The sequence below is a fragment of the Vidua macroura genome, chromosome 1 (assembly GCF_024509145.1).
Source record: "Vidua macroura isolate BioBank_ID:100142 chromosome 1, ASM2450914v1, whole genome shotgun sequence".
Taxonomy (NCBI): Eukaryota; Metazoa; Chordata; class Aves; order Passeriformes; family Viduidae; genus Vidua; species Vidua macroura.
This window is the reverse complement of record NC_071571.1, coordinates 20,320,614-20,336,762: the sequence shown is the minus strand read 5'-3', so window position 1 is coordinate 20,336,762 and position 16,149 is coordinate 20,320,614. Positions and strand designations below refer to the sequence as shown.

Below are 16,149 nucleotides of genomic sequence, written 5' to 3'. Positions count from 1 at the left end.
CTTTCCTTACCCCAGAAGAAAAGGAGAGGGATATCCTTCTCCCTCCGAGCGGGGCTGGCTAATTGTCTTGGAAGACAAACCACTGACCCAGATGCAACGCTGTCAGAGTGGCAAAGGGGATAAAAGAAAAAAAAAAAAAAACAACAAACAACAAACACCACACACGACGGCAACAACAAAAAAAAGCAGCGGTCCTCTCAGCTATCACCGCTTTATCACCTGCACATGCCTGGAAGGAGGCTCTTTCCTCCGCTAAGGGAAAAAAATCAGCTTAGGAAAGCAAAGTTTGAACAGCGAATTCCTGTTATTTCAAAACGCCCCATGTGACAGGATATTTCCTTATCATTTGGAGCCCAGAGTTTTCCCCTGATCCACCAGCCCTTCACAAGTGCGGCGGACCTGCCCGGCGGGACGCCCTCTCCTCTCAGCCGCGGGGCGCCACGGGCGGAGCCGCGGCGATGGCTCCCTCCCTGCTCCTGCTGCTCCTCGGACTTCTCCCGCGGGCTTTTCCGCTGCTGGGTAAGTGCCCGCAGGGGCTGTGCGGGCCAGGCGAGCCGAAAAACGAGGGGCCACAGCGGGCACAGAGCCGAACCTGACCTGGGGCTTGCGGCGGGCTTGGGGATGGAGCGTCCGCGCAGGTGAAGCCCATGACCATTTTAAGCCTCTCTGCGGCGGGCGGGCGGCTGATGGAGGCGGCCTCCCCTGGGGACCCCTTCCTCGCCCGCATCCAGAGGTGCCCGGCGGGGCGGACTTTTGGATGCCCATGGCGCTGTGGACGCCGAACAGGGCTGTCACCGGCGCTGCCTCAGTTTCCCCCACCGTTCCGATCAGTCCCTGATAGATTTAATAGCATCACCCAGCTTTCTCTCACAGACCTGCTCACCGCAGAGGTTTGCAGAACTGCCCGGTACTGGGGCTCTGCCCGGTACTGGGGCTTTGCCTGTCCTCCAGCCCTCTTGGATGGGCCCTGCTTTTGACAGATGGCTTTCATAGGGGAATATTAGGGTAGCTGAGGTGCTGGGATAGATAGAGGTGAGAGAACAGGGGGAAATTGTGTTGCTTGGTGATAGCTGGAGTTTGTACCCGTTTACTCTGAGATTTGCCATGATTTCCAGTTCACAGCTACTTTTCAGTGAAAGTTTTGCACCTGCCCTTTCTGAAAACCTTTCAGTGTCCTCTACTTTCTAGATTGAGATCTAGCGATGCAAATCTTTGTAGCTCTGCCTTGTAACCATTCTTCCTTTGTGTAACTAGCAGCAATCAGTTTAGGCCATCTGGTAGGCAAAAGCCTGTGTAGAGAAGACAATCGTCCTACCTGCATCTGCCTCCTTGCTCTCTCCTCTTTTGCTTCTGGCTTTGGGTCCGTCTGTTCTTCTGGTGCTCTCCATTAGTGTTTAACACTGATAGTACTTCACTGGCTTCACAAATTACTTCCTTTTTTACTCTCACGTAGTCTGTGATGGTTTGGAAATGCTGCAGAGTGTGAAGTCAGTTTGGCATTCTGGAAATCTCTACTGTGGAAACGAGTGAGATTCTGCAGTGCTTGCCACAATTCTTAAGATACAACTTGGGGCCAGAGACAGATAGGCAAATAGTCACAGTGTGGTGAGTAAAGAAAAATGAAAGCCTGTGAGAAAAATTCTTTTGGGATCTGGTTGGGACATTTGAGGGAAAAGATGCTAGATCTCCTTGAATGGTTGGTTGTGCACTGGTAATGGTGAAGTTGTTTCCTAAGCCTGGCATGTTCTTATGCATTTTAAAGACCTTCTTTCCAGGAGTATGTTTCAAAATATGAATTACTGTTAGAAATAGGTTTAATTCAAAGTACTAACATTGTGGTATTCATGAGCACACCGTGGTGGACCTTAAAGTGTTCCACCCACGGTTCATCTGTAGTGAAGAGCTGCACCTGTTACAGAGCTCTATAACAAATGTTGCTGCAGAACAGTGAAACACAGCTAATGGTGCTATGTGTGATTCTGCTCAGCCCATTTTACAGATACAGCTTGTCATGTTGGCAAGAGTGGTATCAAGTGTTTACAGAGAGGACTTGGCAGGGCAGAGGAAATGCTGCACAAATACCTGGCTTGTTTCTTCTAGACTATCTAATTACTCACACAGATACTGTTATATGGGAATCCCCTTCAGTGAGCAAGATGGCAAAATAAACAGAAATAAAGCTGTAAACTTGAGCAATACAGCACTAAGTTACGAGTCTGCTGGATGGCCATGGACTAGAGAGGAGCACCACTGAGGGAAAGGAAATCCTGCAATTACAGCCTCAGTCACAGTTGCTCCAGCATCCTGCTACCTCTTGTTCCATTCTCCTGTTTTGGTGTCAGCTTATTTTCGATGCCTCCTTGGCTGTGTTGGCCTTTTAGGTGCTTGCATATGTACTACTCCCTGCATTGGGAATATGCCCTTGTATAAGCAGGTGTGTTGGGTTTACACCCTTCTAATGCTTTGTAAAGGCACTGTTGGAATTGTAGAGAGCCTAAGTTTTGTCTCCCTCTCCATCCCCACTGGCCAGACTGCTTTGTTCAGCTCTTTAACTTCATTTCTGAAGCCAAAACTCTGCACCCTCTCACACTTAGATGCAGCAATCCAGGCTTTTTACTTAGGGATAATTTTTTCATGTGAATAGCATCTTCTCTTTAACACCACAAGAACAAGAAAATAAGGACTGTTATTTTAGGCCACAGATACAATTTTAGCAGTTTGAAAAATCAGGTAGTGTTTTATACACATGTTTGACATCTCTTTTATCCAGAAACTTTAAACATGATTTCAGGAAAAGGAGAGTTGCAAGCACTGCATATATTAGTTTACAATAACATTGTGCTAAATGCTAGTAGAAAAGCAGAATAAAAAGAAGTTGTCACCAGCAGTGATAATTATACATTTCCTTGTATTGTCTGTGAGCAAAACAGATTGGCAAAAGACAACAATTTCTGCCTCCAGTGCTCATCAGTTTTACATTACTTCCCAGTGAGCTGGAAGCCAAAGGACAAGAGAAGGAAGCTGAACTATGGATGAGATACGTCTAGGTCAGCTCTTTCTCTGAGAGAGAGGTTATTTGTTCCCAGATTGTTCTTCTGCAGAAAAATGTGATAATTTCCACATTAAAGCCTCAGCAGAGAAGGGAAGACTTTCTGTGATTAACCTGTTTTCCCCTTAACTATTTCTCCATTATAGAATTTGTTTAATTTGGTAATCATACACTAAAATAAATAGTATTTTAAATAGCTTCAATCCCCAGAGTCACATAAATTAATATTTCTCCTTCCTATCTCATACCCCAGTTAAAATACAGCTTTAAAATGTTGTGCATCCTGTTACCTTATGTGAAAGAGCGTGATAAAGATACTGTGCTAAAATGTATCTCAGGTGGATCAGAGAGGAGAAATGTTCTGTCTTTCAGCAGGACTGGCTCAGAAATGTTACACTCGTAGCACATCCAAGTGCAAAAGATGTTAAAGCTTTTCAAGCAGTTACAATTTTGAAATCACCCTCGAATACGTGAAAATGCATGCTATGAGGCACTGTTTAGTAAGAGGGAGAAATAACCTGGGAAGCTATGAAGAGTTTGTATATTTTCATAAGTCATGAAGACGCATAACTGGTGATGGCAAATCCCACTGCTGTTGGTATTTCATTCATGATGGAGAGATACAAGAAAGAAGTCACTGATGACTGAATTGAAAAATAAATATGTTCTACAAGAAGCTTGAGTATAAAGCTTAAAAACATATCCTTCTCCTCAGTTAATACTTTAAAGATTTTAGCTGGGCTTTTGAGAACAGAGCTCCCTGCTGTGAGGAAATGGAGCCTGAAGAACTTAGTGACTGTTGTCATCTCCCCACGCCTAGGAGCCAGTGCTGCTGAAGAGCTCAGTGTCAGGATCTGCTCTCTAGAGTGTCCATGCTCCCTCATTGCAGTAATTCCCATGGGTGCAGCTTGGATTAACACCATGAGTGTGTTTTCTCTCTTCAGTTTAACCCATGCTTTAAACCTACAGGAGACACTAGGTCTACACCTCTGCTACCTTGTACTTTTGTGTGTAGATGCTTTCACTGACACAAAACAGTTGAAATGTCCTCACATCTGAACTAGTTGCATCCTACAGCCACTTCAACAGGTGAAGTCCACACCTTCTTTTGCTAAACAGATGATGAGATTTTCACACCAAGAGGAGTGTCCAGATTCATATTTCATTTAGATAGCAAGTAAGGTTACTTCAAACCAAATAATTCCAGTGTTTTTTTCCTTACAGATACTAGCATCTTCTTAATATATAATGAAGATCACAAGCGCTGTGTACTGGCTCTAAGTTCTAATTCAGTGACTACTGCTCCTTGTGTTCAAGAAAATGAGTCACAAAAATTCAGGTGGGTCTCAGATCACCAGCTTATGAGCATAGCATTCAAATTGTGCTTGGGAGTGCCTTCGAAGAAAGACTGGGTTCCGATCACTCTGTATCCTTGTGACAAGGCTAGTGAACTTCAGCGATGGGAATGCAGAAATGAGACTCTCTTTGCAATCCAAGGGGAAGATTTGTTTTTCAACTATGGAAACAAACAGGAAAGGAATATTATGCTGTACAAGGGATCTGGTTTATGGAGTAGGTGGAAAGTCTATGGAACCACAGACGATCTGTGTTCTCGAGGCTATGAAGGTAAAGTTCTATAAATTAATTTCTGTATTTTCAAACTCATGTTTAGGTGTAGATAATTAAAATATTTTATATGTGTAGAAGAATTTCCTTAATCTTATTAATGATCAGTGAGTGTGAATTCAGGTGAAATTAACAATACTTAAGTGGATATATAATATAATACTTGAGTGGATGCGCTTTTTTTGTTTTTAGAGTAGTTCAGTTTGTTTTTTGTCAAACTTGTCAAAATGCTGATAGATGATTAACCATGCATGGTAGCGATTCATTTAGAGAGAATAAAAAATTCTGTGGTTATTCAAAAGATGTGTATAACTATTACACAGCAGTTGATGATAGCTTTTACTATTTACTACATGTGTACAGAAAGATGTAGTGCAAGTGTCCAGTCTGTTGATTATATTTTTTTCCCTTGGGGTGCAAATATTGACTGGCATTAAGATATTAGTTCACTCTTGATATCTTTATTTCCACTGTATTGCAGATATCTTCCTAGGTGTTTGAAGGGAGTCTCAGAGTTGGTGCTAAAATGTTCGACAAAGAAATAAGATAGTTTAAATTGTTAAATTTGAATAAGATCTTTTAAATAGTTAAATTTGAAAAAGTTATGCATAATACATCTTTATAAATATTCATTCATCTCTATATATATTCCTGATAAGTATCTGGAAAAGCATTTGACTTCCCATTTAGTATTCTTTGATAAACAGAAATGGTCACAGAGGGAGGTATGGATGCAGTTTCTGTGGTTTACACTATGGCTGATTGCAGTACTAGTCCTTGTCCAGAAGCCAGAATAGAAGAACCCTAGCAAAGCAAATGATGTGAAAGAAGGCAGGGGAGAGATGTAATAATGTCCTGCTATTCCTTCCTCCTCTGTTTTCTAGCAGCTCTGTGAGACAATGACCCTGGTATGTCACCTCACCAAAAATCCTTGTTAAGTCCAGTTCCCCTGTATGTCCTTCCATCACTGAATGTACATTACATGTGCACACACAGAAAGCTGCTTTAGTTACTTTCATAAGTTCCCTTGAGTCAGGTTTCTGATAAAACAAAAAGTATCTTTAGATGCAAATATAAAATTTATTTGGGCATAATGTATTGGAGTCACTTTATGGCATATATCTTTCAAGTTTACATGGACATGCTCTTCTATGTCCAAAATGATCAGCAGTTGACTGGGTTATTGACAGAACACTCAACAGTCTTTTTTGCTTTAACAAATGGCATAACATGGTGTGTGTTTTATACTTTTGATTGTTATGCATGGGAAATTTAGCATGGGTATGTTCTTGTATTAGCTCAGTCAGTTGTGGTCTGTTGTCATCTCCCCTAGCAACAAAAATTTGTCTCACTGTGAATGTGGGTATCAGCTTAGACCTAGAGTAAAATGATCAATGTTCTAATTCTAGTACAGTTGTATTTTAAGCTGGCAAGCTTTCCTTGCTATAATATTTTTAATAGGATCATAAAGATGAACTCCTATATATCCCATGCTTATTAATTTTTATACATTTTTGCATTGTTGTGTCTCCTTAGATACCTACACAGTGAAAGGAAATGACAATGGAGCCCCTTGTGTATTTCCTTTTAAGTTTGGTGGTAAATGGTATGCTGACTGCACAGATGCTGGCAGATCAGATGGCTGGTTCTGGTGTGGAACCACTTCGGACTATGATGTTGACAGGAAGTATGGATTTTGCCCAATGAAATGTAAGCTTTTTACATTCACAAAATGTGCTGTTACTCAGCTGCCTGGAAATATGTCCATAACATGTGCTTTACAGTTTGAAATGTCTCTGTTTAGCCTGCTTTCCTTTTAAGAGCAACATAAATATCCAAATATAGGACCCAGCATAAAAAACATTGCCCAATTATTTTTGGATGAAAGTATGTTAATTGTATTCTGGAATCTCTACGTACACAGTTTACTTAAATAGAAAGTAAATTAGATGCTTATATTTGCATAAGTAGTATATATAAAAGGTCAAAAAGTAGAAATCTGTGAAGTGGAACTGAAAGCTAGAATACAGTTTAATTGAAAATTAAAATTACATTGGAGAATGAGTTGCCTTTAGACATGAAGGAGCTTTCATGAACTCTTTAGTACATCCCAGTGTTTCCCAAATCTGTGTACTGTATTTCAGTTCTGTCTTTTAACTCAATTAGAAGTATTTGTATTCTAAAGTCCCTGGTTTGAGTATACTTGGTGTTTAAAATGCAGTATTATCAAAATGCAGAACTTTATTTAGAAATGTTGATCTTCCTTTAAGTAAATGGGAGTAATTTATGCCTGCATGTATTTGAATTCTTTTAAATTTTAATGAATTTTCTCTGGACCTCTGTAAAATATGTACTAAACATTTTGTCTACAAGCTGCTTCTTCTGTCATGATGAGAAGAGTAGCACTTTTCCCTCCTTTCTTCTTTATTATTGTGTTTTACTATAAAGCTCAAGCTGATTGCAAGCAGAGCTAAGGTGAAAAATGTACCTTTTTTTTTTTGATGTGAAGAAAACTGTTTGGGTTGATCTTAACTGGTTTGATGACAAAATACTGGTGTCCTTGCCTGATTTCCATGAATGTTGCATTCAGTATTTCAGCAAATAAAAACTGCACTTTTTTTTTTCTCCTATGCCAGTATAATTTTCAAGACAATAAAAACATGCTGGGAATATCAATCCCATTAATAAAGCACATGCAAAGTTGACTTAAGAATACTCCCTGCTTAGTATTATTTGAGTACAACAAATAGGAGGCATCATTAAAATTTTGTTTAATTCTTTGGCATAATTCAAGGAAATCCATTCAGATGGCAGTGACTGTTTGTGGAAAAAGCTGCTTTATGCTGACTGCCTGCATGTTTCCTTCCTGATTCTTCAGTACTAGCTATAAAATATTCAAGTTTGGGTCATATATTTTAGTGAGAGACAGGCCATGGTAGCAGAAGTTTTAGTCATCCCTATGAAAGAGAAATGAATGAGATATGAGGGTGTGATAAGTTAATAAACTTCAACAACACCTTTAAAATAGAATGTTTAAGTCTGTGTGTGTTAAAGTTTATTTACTAAGAATAAAGTGTTGTTTCCTAAACTGTCTTCTTAAATGGACCAAGGGTGCAAGCATGAAAACATGTGATGCAAACTATTGCAGCTGCTCATACTGGGGCCAGGACCTTCAGTGAAATGTCTGTGGCTGACCCAGTCACTTCTCATTGTGACCAAAACCACCTCAGATGTTCTCCAAAATGAAGAGGGCATGAGACTGTACTTGTGACAGTTATTGTAATCAATGGAGGTAGAGAAATTTTATCAGTGGAGGTGACATAATTGTGATTATGACCCTTTATTTGGTGATTTAGAAAGAGATGCTGAGACAGTAACAGCAGAAGCTTAAACCCCAAGGAAAGGAACCGAGCAGTGTTGCTACAGCAAACAATTTTTAGTAGCCTAGGAGGTGCTGCTTCTTTATAGGTTACAGCAAGTCTTTTTGAACTCTATGCTGCACTTCAAAGAAAGGGTTGGGGAAGAAAACAAGTTGCACAGTGTAAGACCATCAGGAGAGTGACTTAACGTGTACCTATGGCTCTGTTCCAGTGGGAAAAAGTCATTTGAGGTCTCTCTTGATGGATGAAAGAGCAGTATATTTAGTGAAAGATTCAGAAACCCTTCTAAGCAGTGCATAAAAATACAGGTGACTAGGACAGAAACAAAACCTGTAGAAAATAAATGCATGCTGAATTCATCTGTGTAGGGGTAGAGTTCAGATTTTTATTAATTTTCTACATATGTACTGAGGACAGGTGTGATTTAACATTAATTTAGTTTAGGTGCTAAAATATATTATTCCAGGAAAGTGTTTCATCTTTTTGTTTCTCTGGGCAACTAAGCTTTAAACAATAGCATATAGCTTTTCCAAAATCCTGCTCTGCAAAGACATTTGAACTCTTAAATGTCTTAAAAGCAAATTTTCCAAGATTTAGAAATGAGTTTGATTTTTATGAAAGGCCAAAATTCTACAAGAGGGCACCATATGGAACTCAGCTATAAATTATGAGACTGGGAAACTGAGGTGGAAGGTTGGATGAATGCCCAACACTTGTTTACCTCTTCTCTGTAATAATTGCACAAGATTTATAAACCCCTGACTATCAAGTCAGAGCTAGTTTTCTTTACTGAATTATAGATTTTACTATTTTTTCAATATTAATTTTATCCCAAGCTTGTGCACAGGGATTTATGGTCTTTTAGAACATAATGTAGCAAAGAAGTTTTGATTCTGATAGTTATAAAATATTTTTGACAGAAGCTGATTTGTGGATAATGATAATTAGATAAAAGTTCTCATTTTTACAGAAATGTCATTATTACAGTAGGTTATATTTGATTTCTTTTTAAAATAAAGATAATGTGAAAAGAGGCACTTTTTGTTACCTATAGATAATCAGATTTAATACAGGAAAACGTGGAACTGGTACGTGACCTCCTGGTATTTAACATGTATCTGCTTTGTTTTGAGTTTTGTTTATTGTACTGTTTCCCTCTATTTGCAGACTGAAGTATTCTGAGCACTCTGAATTTAGATAAGACCTCTTTCTCTCAATTTTTTCAGATTGCAACTTGAGAAGCTGATAAAGGCTTCAGGAATTCAGTTGTTTTCTCCTTGTTGGCAGACATGCAGTGATCTCTGCTGTGTTCTGCTTTAGTCATGCAACTTTATTCCCTTTATGTGATATTTAGCTCAGTACTGGGAACTCACATAGGTTCCATTTTTGGCAGATCAAGATCACACTGTTTTCTGTTGCTTGTTTGTGGAGAAACAATTGAGATGAGGCAGGAGAGACTGCAGCAGTGTAAAGAGTGTGGTACCTTCTGGGGCAACTTCTGATGTTGGGTTCTTTTGGATGATGCTTTCACTGGCATTGCCTTAAAGTGCCAAGTTCAGGTACTCAAGGTTCAGGTTCACTGGCATTGCCTTAAAGTGCCAAGTTCAGGTACTCAAGGTTCAGGTTCACTGGCATTGCCTTAAAGTGCCAAGTTCAGGTAATCAGGCTATGTGGCAGAGGAGAAAGTCATGCTATGTCAGACACATGCTTAAGAAATCAGGAATTTCAGGGAAATGTGAGATGGATGCTGACCATGTCAGCTTTGCATTCAGCACTTGGGTCTGATTACCATAATCACAGTAAGAAAATCCATAGCCACTCTACATAGTGAACCAAATTAATAAAAAAATTTGGGGTTTAAAATTTTGGGGTTTAAAGGTCAGCTTTATATACACCTTAGCTAGCATCAGCCTGGAAGTTTTTAGCCTTTTTCTCCACATTCACAAATCAACTCTTTTAGCACATTTTTAGCCACTTACAATTGATTACCTTAAACAGCAGATTCTTTTGCACCAGAGAAAACGGTGACCTTGTTTAATTCCCTGTCTACTCTCCTGGATCTACTATTACATTAGAGAACCTCAGGTTTCCTTTCAAACCATTTGTCTATAGCAGTGCTCAGACATTTTGTGACTTTTGCTATACAATTTTTTGGTATATTTTATCTGGCTATGTCTTCATGATGAGTTACAGCATTTTCATTTCTCCCTATAGTTACTAGTAATGATTTGTGGAACACGGACCCTTTAACAAATGTCCAGTACCAGATAAACTCTGAGACAGCTCTGAAATGGCATCAGGCAAGAAAAAGTTGTCAGCAGCAGAAGGCAGAGCTATTAAGCATCACAGAGTTACACGAACAAACATACCTGACAGGTAGGTTAATATTATCCATCATTGCCTTAAAAAAGTGTATTATTGCAACAGTGACACTAATATGGGATGTTCCATCGTGAAAATTATATTTGTTCAATTCTGGTAATTAGTAAATTGAAATCGTTATATTGAATGATTCATCTGAAAATATAGGACAGATAATATTTATTTTATAATGATTAAATATTGCCATAAACTAATAGTGACATAAAAATTACAACAATTAAGTAATGCAGGCAATAAAGAATGAATGTTGGAATGCAGAAAAATGCAAAGTAGTTTGTAAACTAAAGATATAGATACCAAGATTGCACTCTTCTTGTAGTGTGTATTAGTCATCAGTTTTGCCTACTTCACTAAAGCCATTGTATCTTCAGTATATCCTAAAATATGAAAAGAAAAAGAACTAATAAACAAAAGGACTCATAAATATTCTCTTTTAGTTTCAATCTCCTTCAATGTTTTTGGAAAGATTTTCCTCGCTTCTCCTATGAGAAAATTCTTAAATTTTACTTGAATATATTTATATTCTACATTGAGAAAGTCCTCTTTTTTACCTTCTCAACCTGTGTACAAACATGAAATAGTTCACTGATTCATCTATTAAATAGATTAGAGAATATTTTGAATATGGTACATCAGTTGAAAGATAAAATATTCTATACCATGAGCTATATGTTGTACTCTCTAAATTTGTAGAATAAGAGGATTAGAGAATGGTTTGGGTAGAAAGGAACATTTAAAAATCATCTATTCTAGCTTCTCTGCCATGTTATCTGACATCATGGATTTGACTAGATTGCTCAAAGTACCATCTAACCTTACCTTGAACGCTTTCAATGATGAGTATCAACAATTTCTCAGGGCAACCTGTTCCATCAACATTGTAAAAAATGCCTTCATTATATCCAATCTAAATCTACCCTCTTCCATTTTTAAACTATTATCCCTTGTCGTGTCACTACAAGCCCTGGTAAAAAGTCTTCCTCCAAATTTCTTAGAAGTCCTTTTAATTTATTGAAAAGCCATGATAAGGTCTCTTCTCCTCTCCAGGCTAAACAAACCCAGCTCTGTCAGCCATTCTTCACAGGAGGGATGTTTCAGCCCTCTGATGAATTTTCTTGCCTCCTCTGGACTTACTCCATGCTTTTCCTGTGCTGGGGACCCCACAGCTGAATGCAGCACTCTGAGCATTCTCCCCAGAGAAGGGTTGAGGGTCAGAATCCCTTCCCTCGTCCTGAAGGCCACACTGCTTTGGAGGCAGCCCAGGACACATTTGGCTTTCTGGGCTGTGAGTGCACATGGCCAGGTCATGTCCAGCTTGTCATCTGTGAAGTCCTTCTCTGCCATGCTTCTCTCAATCCATTCATCCCCTAGTCCATATTGATATTGTGAATTTTCATGACCCATGGATAGGACCTTTGCTTGGCCTTGTTGAACTTCATGTGGCTGGCGTGGGCTCACTCCTCAAGCCAGTCAGATGCCCTCTAGTTGCCATTGCTTCCCTCAAGTGAGCCAAACGCACCTCTCAGCTGGGTGTCATCTGCAAACTTGCTGAGGGTGCACCCAATCCCCCTATGTGACTGACGTAGATATTGATAATATTGGTCCCAATACAGACCCTAGAGGGACACCACTTGTTACTGGTTTCCATTTGGAGTCTAAGCCATTGACTGTAGCTTTTTAGATGCAGACATCCAGCCAATTTCTTATCCATCTAGTAGTCCATCAATCAAATCCATATTTCTCCACTTTAGAGGAATGTATTTTTAATGCTATGAACAATTTGTTCTGTCTAAATTTCTGTTTTCAATTTAAAGATTTGATCAAAACATGGGTTGTTTTTTAAATGACTGTGAGAAAATGATTGTTGAAATTAGTGCTCAAGGGAGCAAACTGGTGCTGACACAGAATGTAGTTATTGCAATACTGTTTTAATTGCAAACTGATAGATATGGCTGCTAAATATAGGTGAAGATCATTTCTTCATTACACAGCTACCCCGGCACTACTAGGATTTCGTGTCATGCTCAGCTCTCAGTTCTCCTGACCATAAATTGTTTGTCCAGGAGAAGTAATAGGGCATGTTAATGTGTTGGTGAAAAACCAGGTCTGAGATTCCAGTTCTTTCCAGTCAACTACCTCTCCTTTTAAGTTTGCCATGCTTCAGGTGCTGCCCGTCGTTGTGGTGTCAAAGGCAGCTAAACTGCAACATCTTGGCATGATGTCATCAGTAGAAACAGAAACAAATTATGCATATTGCACAATGATTTTCTGTGAACTATGCAGAAACACACTTAAATTAAAAAAATCAGCAGGCATCCAGCTGCGCTTCTAAGTGTTATACTAAGGGCAGAGATAGACAATTGATTAGTACTGACTATGAATAATGTTCAGCAGGGCCATATATAAGCATGATATTTCTAAGTGCTTTTCAGAGCTAGAGGAATAAATTTGAACTCTTTTTTTTTTGAAGTCTGACTTAACATTGGCTAAAGAACTGAAATCAGATCAGTCTGAAAAATGCACAAGATATTCTGTTAAAAAGATGGTGTTTGCAATGATTGCATTTTAATGTATTTTGATAAATGAGAACAGGTTTTTTACACTGTAAAATTCACACTTGTTAATTTTATGGAAGAGAAAATACACACTGGGAAACTGTATCTTTCATTTTAGAAAGCTGATTTTTGGTTTTGTGACTTTTTCTGCAACTTTATCCATTTAATATTTTATAATTCTGAAAAACCAAGTTTCATGTTTGTTATCAATGGTAGCAGAGTCTTTTTGTTTTCTGTTGTAATAAAATTCTCCAAACCTAAATATGTCAAAACTCTAAAACTAAACTGACCAATGTAAGATCTGTTTATCAGGTTTAGCATAACCACCTTAACTAGAATGCTAAAAATTGTTAAAACTTATACTAGGAAAAAGGAGAAAGCTTAACAAGAATTCAGCTCTCAAGTTTTGAGGAGTGTTTTCTCTTGCTGTGAACTTCCAGTGTCTCTCTCTGTCTCCGTTACCTAGGTCTGACTCGCACACTGAGTTCAGCTCTCTGGTTTGGTCTCAACAGTTTGAATTTCAACAGTGGATGGCAATGGGTTGGTGGTGCTCCTTTTCGGTACTTAAACTGGGTTCCAGGTAAGGTTAAATGCATTGCTACTCAGGTCAAGAGGCAAAAATTTGGTCATTGTGTAACAAATATCTTTTCTAGCACTCTATTCTCCTGCAATTATTGAGCTTGTTTTGACGCTGAAAGATTCTGATTGTGGTTATGAACACTGTGAGTAATGGCCCTTATGCTAAAGATATGCCCCAGGCCTAATTTATTATTCATAATGGAAATGGTAGGTTCAAAATCCATAGGAAAGTTTTAAGTCATCTGTTGACGCTTCATTTGCATATCTTCCTAATTTATTTTATTTCTGAATACAGAAGAAGTGTTGTAAAAGTTTTCATTTGTGAGATTAGAATGATCAGTGGTGGGGTGTTTTTGTTTTTGGTTTTTTTTTTTTGCTTTTTCCTTTTCTTCAAATTCCTTTCCAATTTGTTTTTGTTCTATTTTTTTATTTGCTTCAAGAATACCTTTTCATTTTCATTTGGGATTAACCTACCCTCAACAGTAACACATATCAAACCAAACATCTGTGGCTAGACTACTTTGACAAAAGCCCAGCTACTCCACAGCTCTGGCTGAAGTGTTGAACTCTGGTGCCATCATTAAAAAGTTTCTGTGCCATCTGTGCACATGGTGAAGGGCTGCATCTCTAGTTGACTATTCAGAGTGCCTGTGTAATAGTGGTTTTTTGCAGGACCCTTGCCTTGTTCCTACTGGCTATTCAGGGAGCTTTTGGAGGCTAATTTAAAGCAGGTGTCTGAAGTTCTGCAGTGTAAATGCTCTTTATCTTCACTGAGCATTTAATCATCAGTAACTATAAGTGCATGCTCCAGTATATCATCCAGGGCCTTCCTTGTGTAGATAAGGCCAAAAGCACATTTTAGGTGGACAAACTTCTTGAGCAGGCAAGCTCTGAAGAATGAATTGAACTACTTTATAAATAGCTCTCCAGTGGAGTGAGCACACAGGCAAACAGATGAACTGCAAGTTGCTGTGGAGATATTTATAGGTCTGTCGTCCGAGTGCACTGATGAGAATCTGCATGCAAGGAGGAATGGGGGAAACACAGTTGTGAGATGGAGCCAAAGCAGCAAGAGGAGCTGTTTATGGTTGTTAGAACTGCAGACAGCTCTCAGTTGTACTGTAAAGAATTAAATAGTTAAGATGGGTTTTGATGTAACAAAAATGGACTCCATTCATCCTTAACTCCTTACATTCCTTCATTTCATTCAAAGATAATACTCTACTCTTATGTCCACATAACATGCTTTATACTTGTGCTATCTCCTTCTTGACTTTATGTTGGCTCAGCCTCCTCTTGCTCATCCCCATTACAGTGGATGTTTAAGAACTCTCTGTTTTCCCATTAACACATTTTAAGGGAATTTGTGAAAACTTCATGTTCTTCCATCTCACTAGCCCTAAATAAATAAATTTTAAAAAAATGGAACTGTTATCAATGTTTAAACAAAACGGATTTTGCTTAGACATTTTGGTGATCTAGCTGCCAATAGCTGAACTTCTTTGTGCAATGAAACAATTTAAAATTGCATTTTTGAAGTAAGCATATCTATTTCTCCTATGGGAAGAAGTTAGAACATGACTGCAAATATAAGACTATATTTAATCTAAAGTAATGAAATCATAATAATATAAGAAAATTTCAGTGAACAATCTTGGACTCTAAAAATATTGTTCTGTTGTGTTTGTTATGTGTAGTACCAATGATCATTATGTAGTATAGTGGCGTATGGCCAGAAATTAAAGAAAAAACATGATAAGTTTAATAATGCTACATAGGTCTTGAAAAGTTCACCTGGTTCATTGCTGAAATTTCTTCTGTTCTACAGGTTCTACTTTTCTTCTAGGTGTTTTTGTTACTGTTAATGCTAACCAACTATAACAAAAAATATACAAATATTCTGATGTTGTCATGTTGTTTAGACAAATGAACAGGAAGTCCACATCAGCAAAATAATTACTTATTATTTTTCTTATACTGAGTACAGAATTTGACTAGCTTACGGAACAGGTTTTTTACCTAAAGACTGTCCTCTGGAGCTTAGACATTCTTCATTTAGAAAAGGAAAAATCCCAAAGAAAATAAACACATACACTGCAATACCTTCTACCAGGACTTGGGACATGTAAAGAGGCTGTTAAATTATGAATTTGCAACTTGTGGATGCTGTGGAAAAATTATCTCTTAAGGGAATGAACTTCCCCCTTCAGGCTAAAGGACTGTCAAGTACCACAGTTGTCTGTGTGTTAATGCATTTTAAGGTTGAAGCGTGAACCAGAAGGGAATGTAAGAGTTGGGAGGGTAACCATGTTGTGCTTATAGTCTGTTGTTGATGAGATTTGTGGTGGAAGTTTTTTGTTTTGTTGGTTTTTTTGTTTTTTAAGGCCATCCTTCTCCAGAACCTGGAAAAATCTGTGGTGCATTGAATCCTGGCAAAGGTGCTAAGTGGGAGAACTGGGAATGTGATAAGAAACTTGGCTATATTTGTAAACGAGGAAATGCTACTTTAGAATCTTTCATTATTCCTAAAGGTAGGTTTGGTAATAAACCCTCGACAAATTCTTAATGACCAATGTTT

General features: G+C 38.4%; 1 protein-coding gene across 1 annotated transcript in view; it reads left to right on the top strand.

Moving 5' to 3' along the window:
* The first annotated feature begins 384 nt into the window (after positions 1-384).
* Positions 385-16,149, top strand: part of LOC128815331 (macrophage mannose receptor 1-like) — a 50,605-nt gene continuing 34,840 nt past the window's right edge. Inside the window, exons 1-6 of the mRNA XM_053992001.1 lie at positions 385-519; positions 4,274-4,675; positions 6,212-6,385; positions 10,270-10,431; positions 13,459-13,572; positions 15,956-16,102. Of these exons, the coding sequence (XP_053847976.1) occupies positions 459-519; positions 4,274-4,675; positions 6,212-6,385; positions 10,270-10,431; positions 13,459-13,572; positions 15,956-16,102 (1,060 nt within the window). The 5' untranslated portion in view covers positions 385-458. The remainder of the gene's footprint in view (positions 520-4,273; positions 4,676-6,211; positions 6,386-10,269; positions 10,432-13,458; positions 13,573-15,955; positions 16,103-16,149) is intronic.